This window comes from Hippocampus bargibanti, linkage group LG13 (genome assembly GCF_051943395.1).
Source record: "Hippocampus bargibanti isolate YZ-2025 linkage group LG13, ASM5194339v1, whole genome shotgun sequence".
NCBI classification, from domain to species: Eukaryota; Metazoa; Chordata; class Actinopteri; order Syngnathiformes; family Syngnathidae; genus Hippocampus; species Hippocampus bargibanti.
Window position 1 is genome coordinate 13184378 of NC_142746.1, and position 19698 is coordinate 13204075.

General features: G+C 39.9%; 1 protein-coding gene across 2 annotated transcripts; it reads right to left on the minus strand.

Moving 5' to 3' along the window:
* Positions 1-1411: 1411 nt before the first annotated feature.
* Positions 1412-16773, minus strand: hmgcll1 (3-hydroxymethyl-3-methylglutaryl-CoA lyase like 1). Of its 2 annotated transcripts, none has more exons than XM_089012543.1 (9): positions 16482-16773; positions 15374-15445; positions 14847-14954; positions 14270-14365; positions 14028-14176; positions 13526-13589; positions 13256-13444; positions 5516-5641; positions 1412-4119 (listed from the first exon to the last, which is right to left on the minus strand). In XM_089012543.1, the coding sequence occupies exons 1-9, from the start codon at positions 16578-16580 to the stop codon at positions 4036-4038; spliced, it is 987 nt and encodes a 328-aa protein (XP_088868669.1). In that variant the 5' UTR covers positions 16581-16773; the 3' UTR covers positions 1412-4035. The 2 variants fall into 2 exon arrangements, with proteins under 2 accessions (XP_088868669.1, XP_088868668.1); XM_089012542.1 differs by having other exon boundaries at positions 1423-4176.
* Between the last annotated feature and the right edge of the window lie 2925 nt (positions 16774-19698).

Genomic DNA, 19698 nt, shown 5'->3' on the forward strand with positions numbered 1-19698 from the left:
CTGCCGATTGAGGCCCACTAGTATTATCCCTGCGATGTTGATAAAGTCTTTTTTTGAGAATTTGTTGAGTCTCCCCAATGTACTGCTCTTTACAATTTTCATTCTTACAATGTATGGAATAAACTACATTACTTTGTTTTTCATTTGGTAGCCTATCTTTTGGATGCACTAATTTTTGCCTTAACGTGTTTATCGGTTTGAAATAAGTAGGAATTTTATGTTGCCAAAGGACTCTTTGTAATTTTTCAGAAACTCCTGCAATGTACGGTACTGCTACTCCTCTCCTTTTAGAATCTTGAGAATTATTGGTTTCGTTCGCTATTCTTTCTTTCTGACATTTGTTGAATGACCACTGAGGGTACCCACAGTTAGTGAGTGCTCTCCTGATATGTTTTGACTCCTTTTCTCTACCTTCAGTGCTAGTTGGTATTAGTTTAGCCCTATGCTGGAGGGTTCTGATAACTCCTAGTTTATGTTGTAAAGGGTGGTTAGAGTCAAAAAGTAAGTATTGGTCATTGTGCGTAGCCTTCCTAAAGACTTCTGTTTTTAGTGCTCTGTCCTCTTTTATAATTACTTTACAATCCAAGAAGGCTAGTTGGTTCTCTTGAATGTCCTCACGAGTAAATTTAATGTTGAAGTCTACAGAGTTGAGATGATCTGTGAAGGATTGAATTTCTTGTTTCTTAATTATGACAAAAGTATCGTCCACATATCTAAACCAGTGTCTAGGTTTTGTCCCTGGGAAGGATGTGAGGGCCTGTTTCTCCATCTCTTCCATGTAAAGATTAGCCACTATGGGTGAAACTGGTGAGCCCATAGCACAACCATGGATTTGTTTATAAAATTTTTCCCGAAATTGAAAATACGTAGTATTAAGGCAGATTTCTAATAATTGGCAGATGTGATCCGGTTTCAGTTTGGTTCTTTCATGCAGAGAAACATCCGCCAGCAGCCTCGTCCTCACCACTGAGACTGCTGCTGGGGTTGGGACAGATGTAAAGAGAGAAATCACATCGTATGATGCCAAAGTTTCCTCAGGTTCCAATATGAGGTCTTTGATCCTCTCTACAAACCCTGTGGTGTTCTCTACGTGGTATTCTGTGTTACCAACCAACGGAGCTAAAATAGTTTTTAAATATTTGGCTACATTGTATGTAGAGGAGTCAATGCTACAAACAATGGGTCGGAGGGGGAACCCTTCTTTATGTATTTTTGGCAGGCCATAGATACATGGCGTGGCCTCTCCCGGGTATAATCTAAAATACATCTGTTTATCTATATGTTTTCCTTTCTCTAGCTTTTGGAGACAGTCAATCATTTCTTTCTTGTATCTATTGGAAGGGTCCCTTTTTAGTTGCTCATACGTGTTAGAATCACTGATTAACCTATTTATTTTGTCTTCATAATCCAATGTGTTGAGCAGCACTGTGCATCTGCCCTTGTCTGCTGGCAAAATAGTAATATTTTTGTCTTTTTGTAGAGTAGTTAACGCCTTTCTCTCTTCTAATGTTATGTTGGACGGAGGAAGTTTGGCACTACTGAGAAGAGCTGATATTTTAATTCGTAGATCATCTGCCTCTGCATACGAAAGTTTGTTATTTTTAATAGCCGATTCAGTAGCTGTGATATAATCTATTGTAGGTATAGTTTTAGGAGTCACTGAGAAATTTAAACCTTTGGTAAGTACTGCCTTTTCTGTCTCTGAGAGATCTCTGTCTGACAAATTTTTGATCCAATTCTCCCTTGCAAACTGTTCATACCTAATTTTACGCGTGTTTACCAGTAGCTGAGATTGTTTCCGTAACAGTAATTTTTGAAATTTACCCTTTTGTCTCTCTTTGGTTTTGCTGTGGTGCCTCATATAACCGGATTTAGTAAATTCACACACTGAAACCTTCACTTTTGTACAGATGACGGCTGAAGAAACCTTCTCACTAAATAGCTGTAATGGATGTTACAGACACAACATCTGGCCTTCATCGATATTTTATAAGGTGCCTTTTGTTTTCCAAACAGTTTTGATTGATGCCTCCTAAATGGGTTAGCAACGCTGCTTTAATTGTGTAGTTCCGAATTCCCCAACCCCTAAGTGTCTTGTCGTGGACACTGTCACTGTAAAATGTGCTCCATTCTTGCTATCTAGTATTTATGGGCATGTCAAGAGATACCAAGCTGTTGCCCTTCAACTCAATTTGATTTGAAAATTGTCCACGACATGGAGTCATCTTTGCAGTCGAAGGGTGATCGTGCTTGGATTCCTTAGATGAAGGCTGGAGATTTGTCTCTTTGTAGATGTGAAGAATTGATTTATTTGACATTGAAAGTCTGCTTGAAACTTGTACATTTCATATCAGTCGGAAGACATTCTTTTTCATTCTGTTCCAATGTTTTGTACTTTTTTGTACATCTGATCATCCTCGTGGTAAAAAGTCAAGTGTATGTATAAATCAGAGAGTAGAGCATGCAGAAGAAAGTCATGTATTTGCAATTTCAGTTATGTGTTTTCACGGTCCGCAGTTATGGGTATACCACGTCCACTAAGTCAGCAAGAAAAGGCCTCATTGCACCCGTGACCTTTATAAGAAGAAGCGGCTCAGATAATGGAGAGTGAAATAATGATCTCTGTGAGCACAGCAGTCACAAAGGTATTTTTGGGCAGAATGAAGTGAATTGACTCTCGCATAATTGGACTTTTCAGCAAATCAATTATGAAATCTTAATAAATGTATGCAAATGTATACAATTGTTTCCCAAACCTTCTTCATTACAGATATATAATTTGGGCAGAATCCAGTTGCTGGCTATTTTAGCTGATATTATAATTGTATTTGATTGACAGCTGGGAACAATGAATGGTGATTAAATACTCTATTTGTGTCACTGACCAGATGTGATTATCTTCAACAAATTATATGTTGAAACCATCATTTGAAAATGTGAACATTGAAAGATTTTTATAGACAGACATTTATAAAGTCAATGTTGCCCTTTGATCATTATATGTTCCTTCATAATTGTGAGCCGTACAGTGGACGACTGGTAAACATGTCTGCCTTAAAGTGTCATGTCGTATATTACCCTTTATACGTGCTGTTTGCATGTTTTCCCCTGCTCCATGTTCTACTGTTTCTTCCTTCATTCCAAACATGTGAATGATAAGTTGATTGAACTCTCTAAATTGTCCTTTGGTGTGATTGTTAGCGCGGATGGTTGTTTGTCTAATTGTGCCCTTGAATTGGTTGGCAACCGGTTCATGGTGTACCCTACCGAATGCCCGAAGACCGCTGAGATAGGTTCTGGCATTTGTGAGGATTAAACGGATCAAATAATGGATGGATAGATCAGATTAAATATGGTGGGTGATTATGAACGCGATCACTGACTTCTAATAAATAAACATCATTCATTATTATTATTGACATATGATGGGTGTTAACTTGAGCAAATTTATGGTTGGTGGGTCCACCTTGTGGATATCTGTTACATTTATTCAGTCTGAAGGTACTTTTGTCCAGTACTCGTAAGACAATAAAGACATCCTGACATTTACATTGATGTTGCCAATCCTGAGGATACACTTTGTAGAATCAGAATCTAAATTCAAGTTCATATTGTAAAAACTTGGAAAGTTTCCACCAAAGTTTTTAAAACATCCAGCAGATATACCGGTAATACATTCTTATTTTATGTGGCCAGAACTGTGAAAAATAACAAGGCACTATGCACACCTGATACATACACACACATACATAATGAGAGATATGAATGTAACGGAGATGCTATGGAAGCGGATGACTGCAAGCCTCTAAAAAAGGCCACTCTGAATTTGTATGTCTCCGCGTGCAGCTCATTTTAGCATGCAAACCAAAATTCCAATTCTGATCTTGATGACGAGTTGGTCTCAATATGGTACGCTTATTTGAATTGGACCTACCAGCACTTTAAATGTCAGAGACATACCTACCTCATTGCAGTACACAGAGAATGCAAAGGCAGACAAAACTGGCAAAGCGCTCATCATCAAGTGGAATAAAATTAGTGGGTGGGTGATGGTGTGGGGTTGGAGCAAGAATCAAGATGACGGCATCCCGCCTGAGCAACTTTGGAGTTTGTCTTGCGCTGTAAAGCAGAGCAGATGAAGTCACCTGCCTCCATGACTTTGGCCAGGTTTACCCCCTTAAAAAAAGATAATTACACATTAACTTTCACATTCAATATTGTTGATGTCCATTAATTATTTAACGCAGAATTGTTGGAATTACTTATTAGTGGAGTCCCCAGCTGCACCCAGCTGAGAGACTGATCATTCATTCGCTTGCAATTTGTTTGTTGTAGAGCAGTCGTTCCCAATTGAACCGCAATCAAACATTCTACTGAGAGCACTCCTCAGCTACTCCATGGTAAATTATCCAGAAAATCAGAAATGAGCCCCTAAACAATATTTTATTTCTGAATACCTGACAAACAATGTATCTTTGTTCATCCACCTGTTGCCATTTCTACAAAAAGAATAATACTTTGGTGTTCCTTCGACCAGGCCCAGATTTTACACTGTAAAAGCCAATTTGTGAATACATTCAGTCAAGACCATTCTTTCAGTTATGGGCGACTTCCACGTAAGTCATAGAAAAGAACAATAATCAACATTTTTGAAATCTAGCCTGCAAGTACACATGCAAGTACATTCAAATATGCTTGCAAAATTGGAATGAACTCTTATACGAATGATGCAGAAGTGAAGCTTCGTGAAGCACTGAGCACACATATTATATATTATTGTTTTAACTGCTCTAGAGGGTACTCTTGGTTCAAAGAAGCCATGGCAATTTAATTTTTGTATTCTAATGGTATCTAAACAGACAAAACATAGAAATAAATAAACAAAAAAATACTGTACATAAATAAATCTGTTTGATGAAGACGAATTTTCAATCACTTGTTCAAAAGCATATAATAATAATAATAATAATAATAATAATAATTATTATTATTATTATTATTATAATAATAATACATTTAATTTCTAAGCGCCTTTCAAAACTCTCAAGGACACTTTATTGTCACGGGTGGGCTACAAAATCACAAGCGATTATGAATTAGGCATGTGAAACATCAATTGAGTCGTACAGATGAAATATTTCCACAAACGTGTCCTCAAGTCAAAATTATATATGCACAATACATATAATGTTGGACTGATCCCCTCCACATCATCAAATGCTGATGTGGAAAAGGCCACAATGAAAACAAGTGCCGCACCCCACCTGTAGTGAAAACGTACCACCAGCAGGGGTAGAGATTGTTGAATAAACTTCATGGGTCAGAGCACCCAATAGTGTGGGTGCCTGAACTTGTGGAAAACCACCGATGTTATAAAACAAACATTGACAGAAAAGTATGTTTGCAAAGCCATATGTTTACATAAATGGACTCTGGGAGATTCTATGAGAGCGGTGACTGTGCTAAATTTGCGAAACATAAATTATAGTAGGTCTGTTGGTGTGTACGCACTCACAGTGTGGATGCCCATGCCGTGAAGCATGTAGAGAACATCCTCTGTCGACACATTGCCAGATGAACCCTGAGCGTACGGGCAACCACCCAGGCCGGCCACTGCTGAGTCCACCACGCACACTCCCATCTGCAAAAGCAAAGTATAGTACAATACATGTGCATTTCACTGATTCAGTGTGCTGTCAGGAGATGGATTTACTGTGCCCATTGCATATTTTGCACGTCCAAGTTGCTACAGGGCATTTATTTTCTCGAGGCGTCAAGGTGTCTAGAACACAAATGACACATTGATGGGTTCTCAAGGCGTCATACGGCACGCAACTTCGATTTGTTTGGAATTTGGCCAAAATAAATAAAATAATGAGAGACAGTAAGTGTCTTATAGAATCCACCATGAGTTAACTTCTGTCCGTGGGATGTAAAAGCAGTATGCACGTAAAGGAATATCACCTCACATGACGTGATGCATGGCGGCTATGGAAACATCATGCATCATATGGGACTTGAGCTCAGTGAGTAGTGTGTTCTGCTTTTATTGGGGGCAGGGAGTCAGAACAACATTGAGCGCTACCATGTGAAGGCAAAGAAAGTAGGTGGCTAACATAAGAGCAATTTAAACGTTGTTGCAAATACATTCGTGGGGCACATAAAGAATCAAGAAAAAGTGAAGAGAGAGTAATAAATGAAATATGTGACCCTTGATCATGAGCTATGGATTAATGAGCAAGACACTATATTAAATGTAAATGAGACTTTCACTGACTATTGAGTCATCTGTTTGGTGACTGGTCCTATTTCAGTGTGGTTGGCTCATGCAAATGGTCCATTTTGCATCCGTCGCTTCTGCACGGGGCCCTCTTTTGATGATGAAACAGAAAGACCGTTTTAGTCTAATCAGTGTGGCATTTATTGAACATGTGGTGATGATGAAACTCTGTTAATCCATCCACTGGACAACCTATCAAGAATCGTTTGAAAATTTTGTATACTGTATGTAAAAAGGGACCTTCGTTTCTTAAGTCACCGTTTAGCTGTACTTTCAAACATATTTTTTGTTTATCAAGATTTTTATTTTTACTTGATTTATTTCTTCACTATGATTTGATACAAAAATGCTCCCCCCATACCCCCCTTCCCCTCTACCTCCCCCCACACAAATTATAAATAATGATACAAGAATCCACGGCTGGGTACAGAGCACAAAGGAGCCCCCGGCCGGCGTCATGGCCTATCAGTAGCCACCTATGGTGACTTAAGACCTAATGAGGCAGAAACCATGACCATGGCCCATCTCAACAGAGACTTCCCTCGGTGACAACAATGAAGATATGCAAAATGATATTTGAAGATATAAAGTAAATGAAAAGTTGAATGACATGATGATGACATAATGATATAAATAAGAGATCTTAAGAGATAAGATAAGAAGACAAGAACGCCTTTAATAGTCCGACAATTGGGGAAATTTTCAATATACAGCATCAATTTGAGTGATTAGAAAGACCCACGAACATAGACACATAAAATCAGTGAAATAACCTGAAAACCAGACCTAAATCACACGGAGGACTTAGATAGGACGTATCCGCTGTCCTCTATTCAGCGGTCGTCACTCCCTTTCTATCAGTGGCGGATCGCCAATGCCTGCAAAACCTTCTCTGCTGGCCTAAATATAGCGGAATCACGGACTGATGTCAATTATATTTTGTCCATGGATTCTTATTAAATAATTCCAAATTGTCTTTCACCTTCCTTTAATTATTTTTCTACTGTTGCACTGCTTCCAGATGTGTGTTTTCGTATTCAAGCATTTAACCAATCACGTTTCAGCCATCATTTGTTAGCAGGGTCAGAAATCTACGTGTATGCCTTCACAATGTATTCTGCGGGCCCTGGAGCATAAAAATCAATGTTGATGAAACTATTTCTTCAACCAATCAGATTTCGAGTTGGTAACCCAAAATGGGTACAACTCCTTCTTGAAGGCGCTGGTCAATGTCAGAGTTTTTGCAAACTATGATTAGCTCGTGACTCACCAATCATAGTTTGCGAAAACTTTGCAGAAACTGCACTGATCACAAGCCACGAGTGACAAGAGCATACTGGCCAGAGCTAGCACACTGTATCGGTAGCGAGCTGCATAAGCAAATACATTGTGTTAATTTAATATCAGTTTGTTAATCCACAACGGCTGAGGGAGGAGAAGAAATGGATTTGGTTGCAGATATACTTTTACTCAGGTTAAATTTCTGAACAAAGTTCCTCTTCTATTGGAGAGTTTGCCACGACATCCAGCACCCTGCCAAGGCTTTGGTAGTGCTTTACAACTATTTTGGAGCACTGCAGCATTGAAAACAAGCATGTACCGAAAGTCTCTCAGTACAGCTTAGTCATCCACTTTGTCTGCGTCTGGCAGCGGTGCCATATGGTAATAAACTTGTGCACATTCTCGGTATGGAGAGCGACATTTCATATGGTTCTGATTCCGATGGTTACTCATGTTTTCACAGCACTACTCTGTCCCATCCATGGTACATCAAGGAGACATTTTTGCTTCGGGTAAGAGGGTGTCCACTTTCGCTGCTCCAACAACATAGGAGTTATAATATTACTACACAGATGTGCCATTGTTAAAAACTATAATCATTACTGTCATGCGTTATTTCCCTGATCCCTTCAGGATAAATACAGATAAATACAAATGCTCGATTTGGAATCGTCTTGGCTCATGGACATTCACACGTATACGTTCTATAGTGTTGAAGGTAGTAGACGATACTGGATGAGTAATCACGAGCCAGGTACACTTGCACAATTGAATGAGATCCAGTGAAAGAGATGTAAGCATAAAATGTTACCTTCGTGAATATCATTCTCAAAACTATGCCCAAGTTATAATGCGAATCAGTGCACACTCATCCAGAGTGTACAGCGTGCATCATAACCTCACACTACAGTTCTGTGTTATAGCGTGCCTCATTCACTTTGCCAAGTAATGCCATTGTGCCAGGTGAAGTGCATTTCTGCACCACCACATACTATCCAATTATAATCAAAAGCCTGATGTGAATACCGTCAGTGCTTATAATCTTGGCTTTTTCACTACGGGGCCATGAGTAAAGGGAGACTGTTGTCGGTAATTTGGGACATCTGGTCCCCAATGAATCACAGGGTACTCATGGTATAGCAAATAGCCATTCTCAACCATCGCAAAGGAAATTTTATGCGGAGAAAACCCACTGGAAAAAAAATCTAAAGACATGTTCGAATGGAGATTCGAGTGACTGTCTCATCAAGTGACACTTAGAGACATTGTAACTATCATCATCCACTGTGCTTTCAAAGTAAAATGTGTCATCATTGTTTTTCTTTGTGCTGATTTAATCGCTGCTGCAAATCATCATGATCGTTCCCTTTTTGTTTTATGATCAGCGACCACTCCAAATGTCTGGCCTCCATATGACATTTAATGATGTGTTTTGGAAAGCTAGCAACAAACATCTTTATTAGCCTAACACAATGTCCCAAAATCTAATGTTGATGCTGCAGGAAGAATGAATCGGGTTTGACGTGTTAATGAAAAACTTTGAGCGCTCCATTTCAATTTTAAAAAAAAGATGACGCACCAAATATTTTAAGGATATTTTCCACATGTCCTGGGTATTATCGTGAGAATATGAAAGATGTTTTCCAGCTTCCGCAGCAGAGCCAGATGTCAGGGGGGTCCCACAGGGAGACAAAATTAACACACTGATACTCTCAGTGGCACTGGGTCATGAAGGACTTTAACCCCGCGGAGAAGGATCAAGCAAGCAAAATTAAAAGACAAGAACGTACTTCTTTCAGGGGCTGTCTAAACTCGCCGTAATTGCTGTTTGTGTTGGCAAGGCAAGAGGTAGAGGTGGTGCGATGGGGAGGAGGGGGGACCTCAACTTTGGTGTGTTCGGTGCATGACATTTCCAGATCTTGGTTAAAGCCAGAGCAGGATATTGTACTCGGCAGATTTTTTTGTGTTGTATAAACACAGAGTTGTAATATACCATGCCAATCCTCTCACTTGCAGCTGCAGAGCACGCAGGGCTGGGGGTCTTTGGCATACAGTTTCCGAGAGGAACAAAACAGACCCTTCAGCAGTGTGACTTGTTCCTTTGGAGGCTAATCGTGCGAGAACCGGCGGTCAGCAACTCGGGCTTGCCAGTGATCAGTAAGATTCATAGTGCCCAGAAACCAGATGTGCACTCGGCACTAGAAAGCCATATTGACCGAGCTGTGGCTGTATGAAAACAATACTTTCCTGTGTAAAGACACAATGTGTTCTGAAACAGGCATGATCTTTGGATACACTTGTTGATATTCTACGCTCACACTAGACGAGGCTCAAGACGGACAAGCTCCAATTTTGGTTTTACACATGCGTCAGAGAGACAGGAAGAGACAGAGAGATATCAAAGGAGAGAGAGAGAGTCAGAGAGAGAGAAAGAGAGAGAGAGAGAGAGAGAGAGAGAGAGAGAGAGAGAGAGAGAGAGAGAGAGAGAGAGAGAGAGAGAGAGAGAGAGAGAGAGAGAGAGAGAGAGGGAGAGAGAGCAAAAGACAACATATTCATGGCATGATATGAAGTAGTGATGCTTTACCCACAGCTACATAAACCAGCAAGCTGAAAGAGGTTGTCACGTAGCCGCGGCCGACACATCTATCAACTTTTTTCCTGGAAAACATAAATAAGCTTGCAGTCACCAAGCAAACCTCAGGCACTGGCAGAACAAAACAAACTTTTACAGACTAAATAAATTATATTTCCACCTTGTGATTGATATAAAAATGAAAAATGATGAACTGTGTCATCAGTTTTCTTTGACATGGCTTCCTGAGTTTCAAGGGTAAGCATGCCTCGAAACATGTTCTCGCTAGGAAATACAATAAAATGAGATGGCACGTCACACTTGATTCCATGATACTGTCAGCTTAAAGGAAAATAGGGAATCATGTAAAATTAATGAAGGTCTTTTGGAAGGTAAAACCAAACCAAACCAAATAAAACCAAACTAAACTGCACAGTGTTAGAAACATCATTGGCCCTCCTATGAAATGCTGCTCCACTTCTGCGGTGTGAAAAGATGCAGCACAGACCCATCCGCTTGTCCATGCCAAGACCGCGTTCTTAAATAAAAATAATACAGGTACATTGAGGGGTAATTCTACAAAAAAACAATGTTTTGGTGTATAACCAGAATTGTTTGTAGAAAATGCGTCTGTGTAAGCTTTGTAGAAAATGCTGTTCCTAACTAGAGGTTCCATTGTACATTTTCTGTTCTAATAAACTGTGTGTTGGTTGGGAAGGATATGTTAGATATATTGTATATGAAGAAAAACATATCCGCATGTCTTTAAGTTAGAAACATACTCTGTTCAAATATGTACGTTTGCACTGTTTTCTTGTGCTGAGATTGTAGAAATGTTTTATTTAATCATGGGATAAGTGATAATAAATGGATGAAGGGATGTTGATATGTTGACAATTTAGTATGGATGGTCTTCTTCTTCTTCTTTTCCTTTCGGCTTTTCCCAGGGGTCGCCACAGCGAATCAATGTCCTCCATCTATCCCGGTTTTGTGCATCCTCTTCTCTCACACCAGCTACCCTCATTTCCTCTTTGACCACATCCATAAACCTCCTTTTCGGAGGTTTAGTATGGATGGTAAAATTGTTAATTAGAACCAAGCCAGAAAAAAGCCTTATTAAGGCTCACATTACACATCAATTGCCCATCAAGAATTACCCATTTTGTTTGCCATGGTTGTGAAATCAAATTCGTCAATGTGTGACCTGTCAGGAGTGCGGCAGGAACAAAGCTGCACCCCCAGGACCCCAACCCCCGTACTTTTGGAGAGAAAAAAAAACTAAATAAAGGTACAAAGGCTAGGGATGTTTTTATCGGGAACAAAAGAGATGACTCAGAGCTGACAGCACTGGGGGAAGTAATTTCTGTCCCGGTTGGTGGTGTGGACCTCTGGCACACACTAATGAAAAGGTATATGATAAAATCTTTCATTTCCATCTTATTTATAGGTGACCAAATGGGTGACTAAATAGATCCAGCTGCTATTATCTTCAATGAGCGTGGGGTTGCAGAGATGAATCGTTTTAAATATAGTTATGGTAAATAGGTTACCTCCCTCTGTGATTCTATTTGTTTATTTTTTTTTTAAACCACACCACCCAAGTTAAAAAGTACAAATTAAATTGTGGCTAAAAGAACCAATTATATTTAATCAGTAGCATCTTATTTTAAAGCTACATTATGATAGTGAGGAAATGGTATGGGAATTTGTCTGTGTTTGCATGAAACGGCAATAAATCCCTCCTCACGACGCATTACTTAAAATGAACGGTCTACTGTCCAGCGAAATAAGTTGACAGTAAAGCTCGTTCCTGCAGCTGCACCACCGTTCGTGACATGTGCGGAAGAAGACGGATGAAAGGATCATTTTCCAGCTGCATTTAAATGCAGCATTGTCAGGAGAGCCAGAGATGAGTTAGGATCCCCTCTCCCTGTCCCAGAGGGCTCTTCTCTCCTCCGAGGTCTCAGTTGCCTTGTACAACAGACAGTGAATAGGTGAGCCTGTGTAACCCACCACATCTGCTGACCCCGCCCCCACCTCTCCTTCACCGAGTGGCGTTCTGTGTGATGACAATGTGACCCAAAGAACGTATACGGCCATGTCTGCATTACCCTATGGATTTATGTTAGTTTGAGGGCTGTTTAAAATACTGCCAGACACTTAAACAGCCTCCTGTTCGCCATCGGGTTATACGGTATATGACTTGCACCATGCATGGTCGTTTTACTCTCCTGTGGTAGTCTTTGTGCGTTCATTGTAGTAGATCGCATTACTTAATTCCCCTGTTGGCTGTTGACGGACAATACCTGGTTTTCAGTGTGATATTGTAACCCGCACACAGATCTTATACCTCCTGCGTTCTTGCCTTAACAGAGGATGCATTCATGCCATAAACAGCTATAATGTCCTGGATTTACAGGGAGTTCTATTGCATACTATATTGTCTCGAGTAGTGGTTCCCACTCTGGTTAACATCGTGGCTAAATTAGTCGGCAAGTACGTTGTCCACTTGAACAAACAAACGGCTCAACAAAATAGGTGCCTCCTTTTATGCCCCCAAGAAAAAACTCAATTGCAGGTGGGTCCACGAGATAGCTGTAATTACATTGACTATAGCAACGTTTCCATGAGGCGGTGGAGTTTGGTTAACGCCGCAGATAGCAGCATGAACTCCGTGAATAGTGAACAAAAAATAAATAGTAACACAAATCTGTTACCGACTGCACATAACTGAGCTTTTCATAGGATGCAGGTCATGCTGATTAAAAAACAAGATTTTCTTTCGGAAATATGATCCAAGTGAATGTGAAAGTGTCATTAAAATAAATAATTTGAGTTGATATTAATGAAACACGAAGATCCACTTTGTTCATTGATTATTAGAAACAACAGTGATAATTCAATTTAAAAAAAACATCTTGAATTAATCCAACACCAAGAGTGATTAATGGGTTCATATTTTTAACAGTCAACGGTTTCATTTATCACCATTGGGAAATCATTTTCTGTTCTCACTTTTTAATTTTTTTCCAGAACAGCCCCATCTAGATTTTCCAAATCAATTTAAAATGCACTGCAGTATGAATGAATAGTATGAGACTCTGAATAGTGTGAGTTTTCACCTGAAGTGCGGTGAGGATGTTTGGCAAGGCTTGACCGTATGTGTCATGGCAGTGAACTGCAAGAACGCTGGACGGCACCTCCTTCATCACACACTGTAGCATTTTACGCATGGAACCAGGAGTGCCCACGCCAATGGTGTCCCCTAGGGAGACCTCGTAGCATCCCATCACATACAATCTCTTGGCTACCTGAGAAGAGAAAGAATATGATGAAATGAAGAAAAGTAGGATACAGAAAATTGTTCCATGAAATCTACAGTATAAATTAACCTCAGCAACTTTGTATGGATCAATCGGTCCTTCGTAAGGGCATCCAAGGGTACAGGAAACGTACCTGCAATGGTGCCACTTCGATTAATTCATGGGCAGTGTAAAATGATCACATGTTAAGATGTCCTCTGTAGTAACCACTGCCTCTGAATAAATACAATTACATATATCAAAGAACCCTTTTTGTAAGCTATTTGATACATAAATTACTGCTATTGAAATGATGTGGGATAGATGTCATGCATTGTAGTCACCTAATTAATGTATCACATTTTAGTTTTCATTTCCTTAAATCCTCCTTAGGAAATGTGGAATATTTAAATTCGAGCAATTGTAATTTTGTGAGAGGAAACTGAGAGAAAATGTTTGGCCTGGGGAAAAAACACTTTGTGTGAACTAATCACTCTGACTACAAACATCAACGCAGTCCATTAAATGTTTGTTCATATAAAAAAAAATCTGCCGAGCTCACCCATGAGTGACAAATAGAAAGAGTACAAACCCACGGACTGGAATCATTTGCGCTTTAGCTTCCTTGACAACCTCATCAAACCTCTGCATGCTTTCATCAATAGAGCAATTGATGTTTTTCAAGCTGAAGGTCTCAGACGCTGAGCCAAACACTGCCACTTCAGTAACGCCGGCTGCAACCTAGAGCAAGAGAGAAAAATGCCTTTGATCCATCGCAAAATTCATGAGGTCGGCGACCACTTTTGACCACAATTGTTCAGGCATGTGACTCACAGCGTCCTGAAAGCCTTGCATGTTAGGTGTTAATACCGGGTACTGAACATGAGGTTCTCTCTTTATTGCCGCGACAACCTCGATGTGGTCGGCCATCTGAACAAAAAGAGGAAAACACAAGGTATAAAAATAAACCTTTTATGTCAACAGGGCTCGTTCCTGAAAATAAATTATTCCCAGTCAAGCCTTTCACATCCCTGCACAGATCATTAAGGCCAGAGTTGCTTGATGTCATATTTTCTGGAAATGAACAAAACATGTTTGAGAACTCCTTTTTAAAATAAAAGTGCAATTTATGACGGGAAATGTCGTCCTTCTGAATCTAAAATAATTTCTCAGGAAAAAACATCTCCAGCTCCAGTCGGGATGTAGGTAGACCACGCACGGCAAGACAGGAAGAGAGCCTTACAAATCGCACCCGTTAACTCTTTAAACAGTAACCGAAACAGAACTGTATAGTGCCTCTTTGCAATTTTTTGATGATGATACTAATGCAGCGTGTTCTACCGGAAACAAATTCCTTGTGTGTTCTACATACTTGGCAATAAAGATGATTCTGATGAAGCGGACTTATTACCTGCGGAACCCACTTTGAGGAGACAAAACTGGTGGCTTCGATCACACGCAGGCCTGATTCCGATAGCATGTCTATCAGTTGGATTTTCACTCCTGTCGGAAGAATTTCCTGGGGGGGGGGCAGTAAAACACCAAACTACTCTTTCTGGATTTGATTCCATTCACGCTGGGAAGTACAACATAACACACGTTCAAAGGAACCCCGCGAACACGAGACATCGCCCATCTCTTTTAAGTCGACATTGCGGTTAAATCTGTCAAAGTGTCAGCATGCAAAAAGGATCGATTCAATGGTGGCGTATCCTAAGCGGAGTAAATGAAGCCAGAAACCATGTCATTTCATTTCTTGAATTTCAACAGAAAATGTAAAACATATGTTTTGTTAATCGCAACACAGAACCCATATGTTAAGCGTTTTATGTTAGAGAGACAGAAAAATGTTGGAAAAATATATTTTTTTTTAAATAATCATGAAGGAGAACACAGAAACATAAATTGTGCGTATGAAACAGATGGAGCAGTGCATACCTTTTCATTTTGGAGTCCATCTCTGGGACCAACTTCGACTATTTTCACACTCTCTGGATACCCAGAAGCAATCTAAAGAAGAATAAAGAAAAGAGGCAAGGCAAGCAGTTGTCTTCTCAGTAACTCCTCAATGCCAGAAGATACCCAACGGTTGTAACTATAATCATGTCAAGCATGGGAACCAAAGCGATGTTTCAAGAAGAATACATTCAGAAGGATAGGTCAGACACGATTCCCCACAGGAACCACAGGGGAAATTCTGAGGATTATGGGATTTCTCCGTTTGGAACAAAAAACTGTAATCATTTTCACAGTAAAGGCCTAAATGAGCACTTCAACAAACCATCTAATGTACAGTTTGTGTCAGCCTCTTGCAAATGCTTTTTTTTTAACTAGCCACATTTATTTCCTGTAAAGCTCCCGTGGCAAGAGCCTTCACACAAAGTTGGCATATTTCTAGGGTTATAATTGGCAACGAAATACATCGTCACGGTTGCTGTCAGAATAGAAGCTGAAAAAAAAACATCTTACACATTCACCGTTTAAGGCCATGTTCATTCTGTGTTCCTTGTATAAACAAGTACTTGGCTTGATAGGTTAATGAAGCCAAATTAAAGCAAACACGATGAATAAATATGGGATACAAAATCATTTTACAGTCTCAGTCTCACTCAAAACCTATAAAATGTGTTTCATTTTACACAATAACAGGTTTGTCAAAACCACCATCAAATGTGATTATGCTTTATTGTCAGGACCAATTTTCACGGAAATGTTCAGCTCTTGCATAGATAGGCTGCTGATGCTGACATGTCGCTACACTTCATGACGACAGCCATCGATTGCTATGAGGTAGTGGGGGTCTCTCGTCACCCAGCACCCCTTTTCCAAAAGGAAATGAATGGGAACTCAGAAATAAACAAATATAAAAGCTTGGCCAAAACAAACACCCGGATCAAACCTCTAAAGATGGAGAACACTGATTCGCTGTGGCCACCCCTTGAATGGAAAGGCCGAAAGGAAAAGAAGAAAAATGCAATTCGAACACAGCACGCCTGTATCGAAAGTGGCGGGCAGCATAAGAGATTAGATGCAAAAGGACACCCACCTCTGCCTCCACCAGCAGCCAGCGTCTCAGCCACGGATAGTCCTGGATGAGTTGTTCATAGCTCAGGCAGTGCTTCACCGACGTGGGTAGGTTTCCCATTCGAAGGCCTGCTGCTGGTGCTTCTTCACTTCCCAAGACTAAACGGCCATTCCCCCCTTTGTTTGAAAACTAACAAAGCTAATGGAAGCATCAATATTAATATTACCGAATGAGGCAAGGCCTTACTACGCAATATGGAATTAGAGGACTGCCACTGACTGAGGAGGATGATTCAGCAGTTGCCATGGCAGTCACTGCCCAGCTGGGAAGGGATCAAAGCAGAGAAGTGCTGGGAGGGGGGAGTAGAGACTTAAAAAAAAATGAAAAATAGACCAGAAGAGAGCATTTTGAACCATTACTTCCAATGTTCAGTTTGCCTAATGGGAATTCGAGACATTTCCACTAACAAATTTGAATAAGTCATCCTAATTAACTCATCCCTGCCATTCATAAATTTATTCGGGAATTGAAAATATGACTGATTGCCATTCCTGAATTAATTCGGGTTTTGCTTTTTCTTGCTTGGGTGCCGATAAAGCGCTGGCCATACCTCTGGCAATGTTTTTTTTTCTCTTCCACAAGGGGGTAGCGTTTCCCTTTTTTTCCCATGTTGGCGCTTTGTTCCAACTTCAGCTGTTGTTAAAGCGCTATATAAATCAATATACATGTATTGCATTGTATTTTGGACAGCCACCCTCATTTCAAGTTCATATAACTCCAGACCCATATAATTTAGGAATTAACTCTTTTTTTCTGATGGAAGAAGAGAGTCTAAGGTTTCTCACGCTTCATTGAATTTTTATGTAGTCCTAAAACTCAATACAGGTATTCGGTGGGTTCTAGAATTTAAGTGACAATGACAAAAACCCTGGCACTGCAGTGGACACATTTTGCATTCCTGAGTAAGTTGAGTTAAGATGTTTTTTTTTTGCATAACGGGCATTACAAATGTTTGGAAATGATAAATCCACATTTCCTTCAATTTGAATATATTCACTTCTTTGTTGAGTTAATTTAAAGTAATAATAACCACGTAGTCAATGTCATCACCAACTCTTTCTTCCTTTCGTCTGTGTAAGCTTTCAGTTGTACAGGAGTGGTCCATCGATGAAAAGGTTTCTTCAGCCGTCATCTGTACTTCTTTGAAGGTGTCAGACGTTTCACTTCTCATCCAAGAGGCTTCGTCATCGAACTACCAGCAAATTTTAGTCCGCTGACGAAGCCTCTTTGATGAGAAGCGAAATGTCCGACACCTTCAGAGAAGTACAGATGACGGCTGAAGAAACCTTTTCATCTTTCTTCCTTTGACAGAAACATGATTAAGCTACAGAGGAGGATAAAATAATCAACAGTTGAATTACATAGCTAACATACAATTATCCCATTTGTCCAGACTCGAGGGACACTCTGTACAAAAAGCCATTTCCAAGTGTTTTATTACGTGTTTTGGTATTGATATCATCCATGGCAATAAGAACAAATAAATGACATTGTGTTTGACCAGGACAGTCAATTTACCTTGGAGATTAAAATAGGATTAGGTGAACATTCGCCTCAGTTTTTTTCTGGTGAAAATGTAACGTTTCACAGAAACAAGCTGCTTTGGTTGATCCCCCGCAACCCGAACAGTTGAGCGATTTCCATTGCCAGACGTGCCACCACTGCCAATGTCAACTGCATGGTGTAATAAAATCCCCCGTTCAGCCTGATCAACAGAGAAAGAGCCATTCTTCTAAGGCCAGATGTTAACTATAGAGAGGTTTAATGAAGTCCTTGCATTCAACCGTCTCCACACACTCAAGGAGAGACCTTGAGCTCCCTCCCAGGGGACTGAGGCGACTCGTGTGATCGGCCAACCAGTTGATGTCTATCATTGGCAACCCCCATATACAAAAATATTTACCCCATGATTTACTCTCATCATGACACCGAAATCTGAATTGCATTTCATTGCATATTTCACTTTTTAAATGTTACAAGTGAATGTAATGTTTTATTCTCCCATTTAGCCTCAGCTGACAGAGGATGACTCCTCGTTGGTGTTTCTGAATTCATTACGACTGTATGTGTGCTAAGTGTGAGCAGAAGATGATGCATATATTAAAAGGGTGACAGTCTAGAAGGATTAAAAAAGGATGTTCAAATGGAAGAATATGGCCTTGACATGGAGTATAATCGAGGCAATATGAAAATGAAAAGTGTAGCGGCAACATTTGTTAGCGAGGCATATACAGTATTCATGCGACTGTTTTTCTGTGTATAGCATAAAAATAATGTAGGCACTGTACATAATGCATCATTTTCTGTTCCCGTCTCATTCAGTCCAAAATTAACTCATTTTCTGCAGCATACTTTCCCCTCTCATGGTAGAGACCAAATGTCAATATTTTTTATTAGGATTCGCAATATGTTTTATTTCATGTATTTTCCAGTACCCGTGCCACGTTTGACGTCTGTTTTCAATGTATAATATTCACATTCAAACAATGCTCTAAATTTCCCCACACTCAGTGTTTTTCAGCATGCACCCACAATTAGAGAATAAGGGATGTTGAGTACGAGACTGAGCTCTACTGTTCTTGCCACCCCACCACCCCCAAAAGCAACTTATACTCAGAAGCTACTCTCATATATATATTTTTTCTTTTTCTTCATGATGATTTTTTTGACTAGTGTAGCTAATCCAGTGTGAAAAATACCGTAAAAAAAAAATCATAACTTTAGGCTAGTAGTTTTGGGTGTTCACTGTGACAAAATGTTGGCCCTTTGGGTACGTTCAAATTCCGTATGGCCTTTTAACCACTGGTAATTGCATCAGTCACTGAACCCTGACTGGCCTTTTAACGTTTCTTTTTTTTTGAGGAAACTCAGCAGCTCCAGTTTATCTTGACAAATACCAGCTGCACCGAGTCACTTGAAACGAGTGGCCTTCCGGGGGTTTCAGGAATGAATGCAATACACGTTTGTCAAAAACCTAAATCAGCTTTATAAGTGAGGAAAGGTTGTAAAATCCTGTTAAAACAGAGGATTTATCTTTTATAAATGCAACGAATTTTCAGTGTAGCAATATTATTCAAAAACATACTGGACTTTGGAACGCAAAGACCTATATAGAATTTGGCCGTTGTACTGTTCACTTACAGTCAATTTGAAATAAGTCAAATTCTTGAAGTGTAGA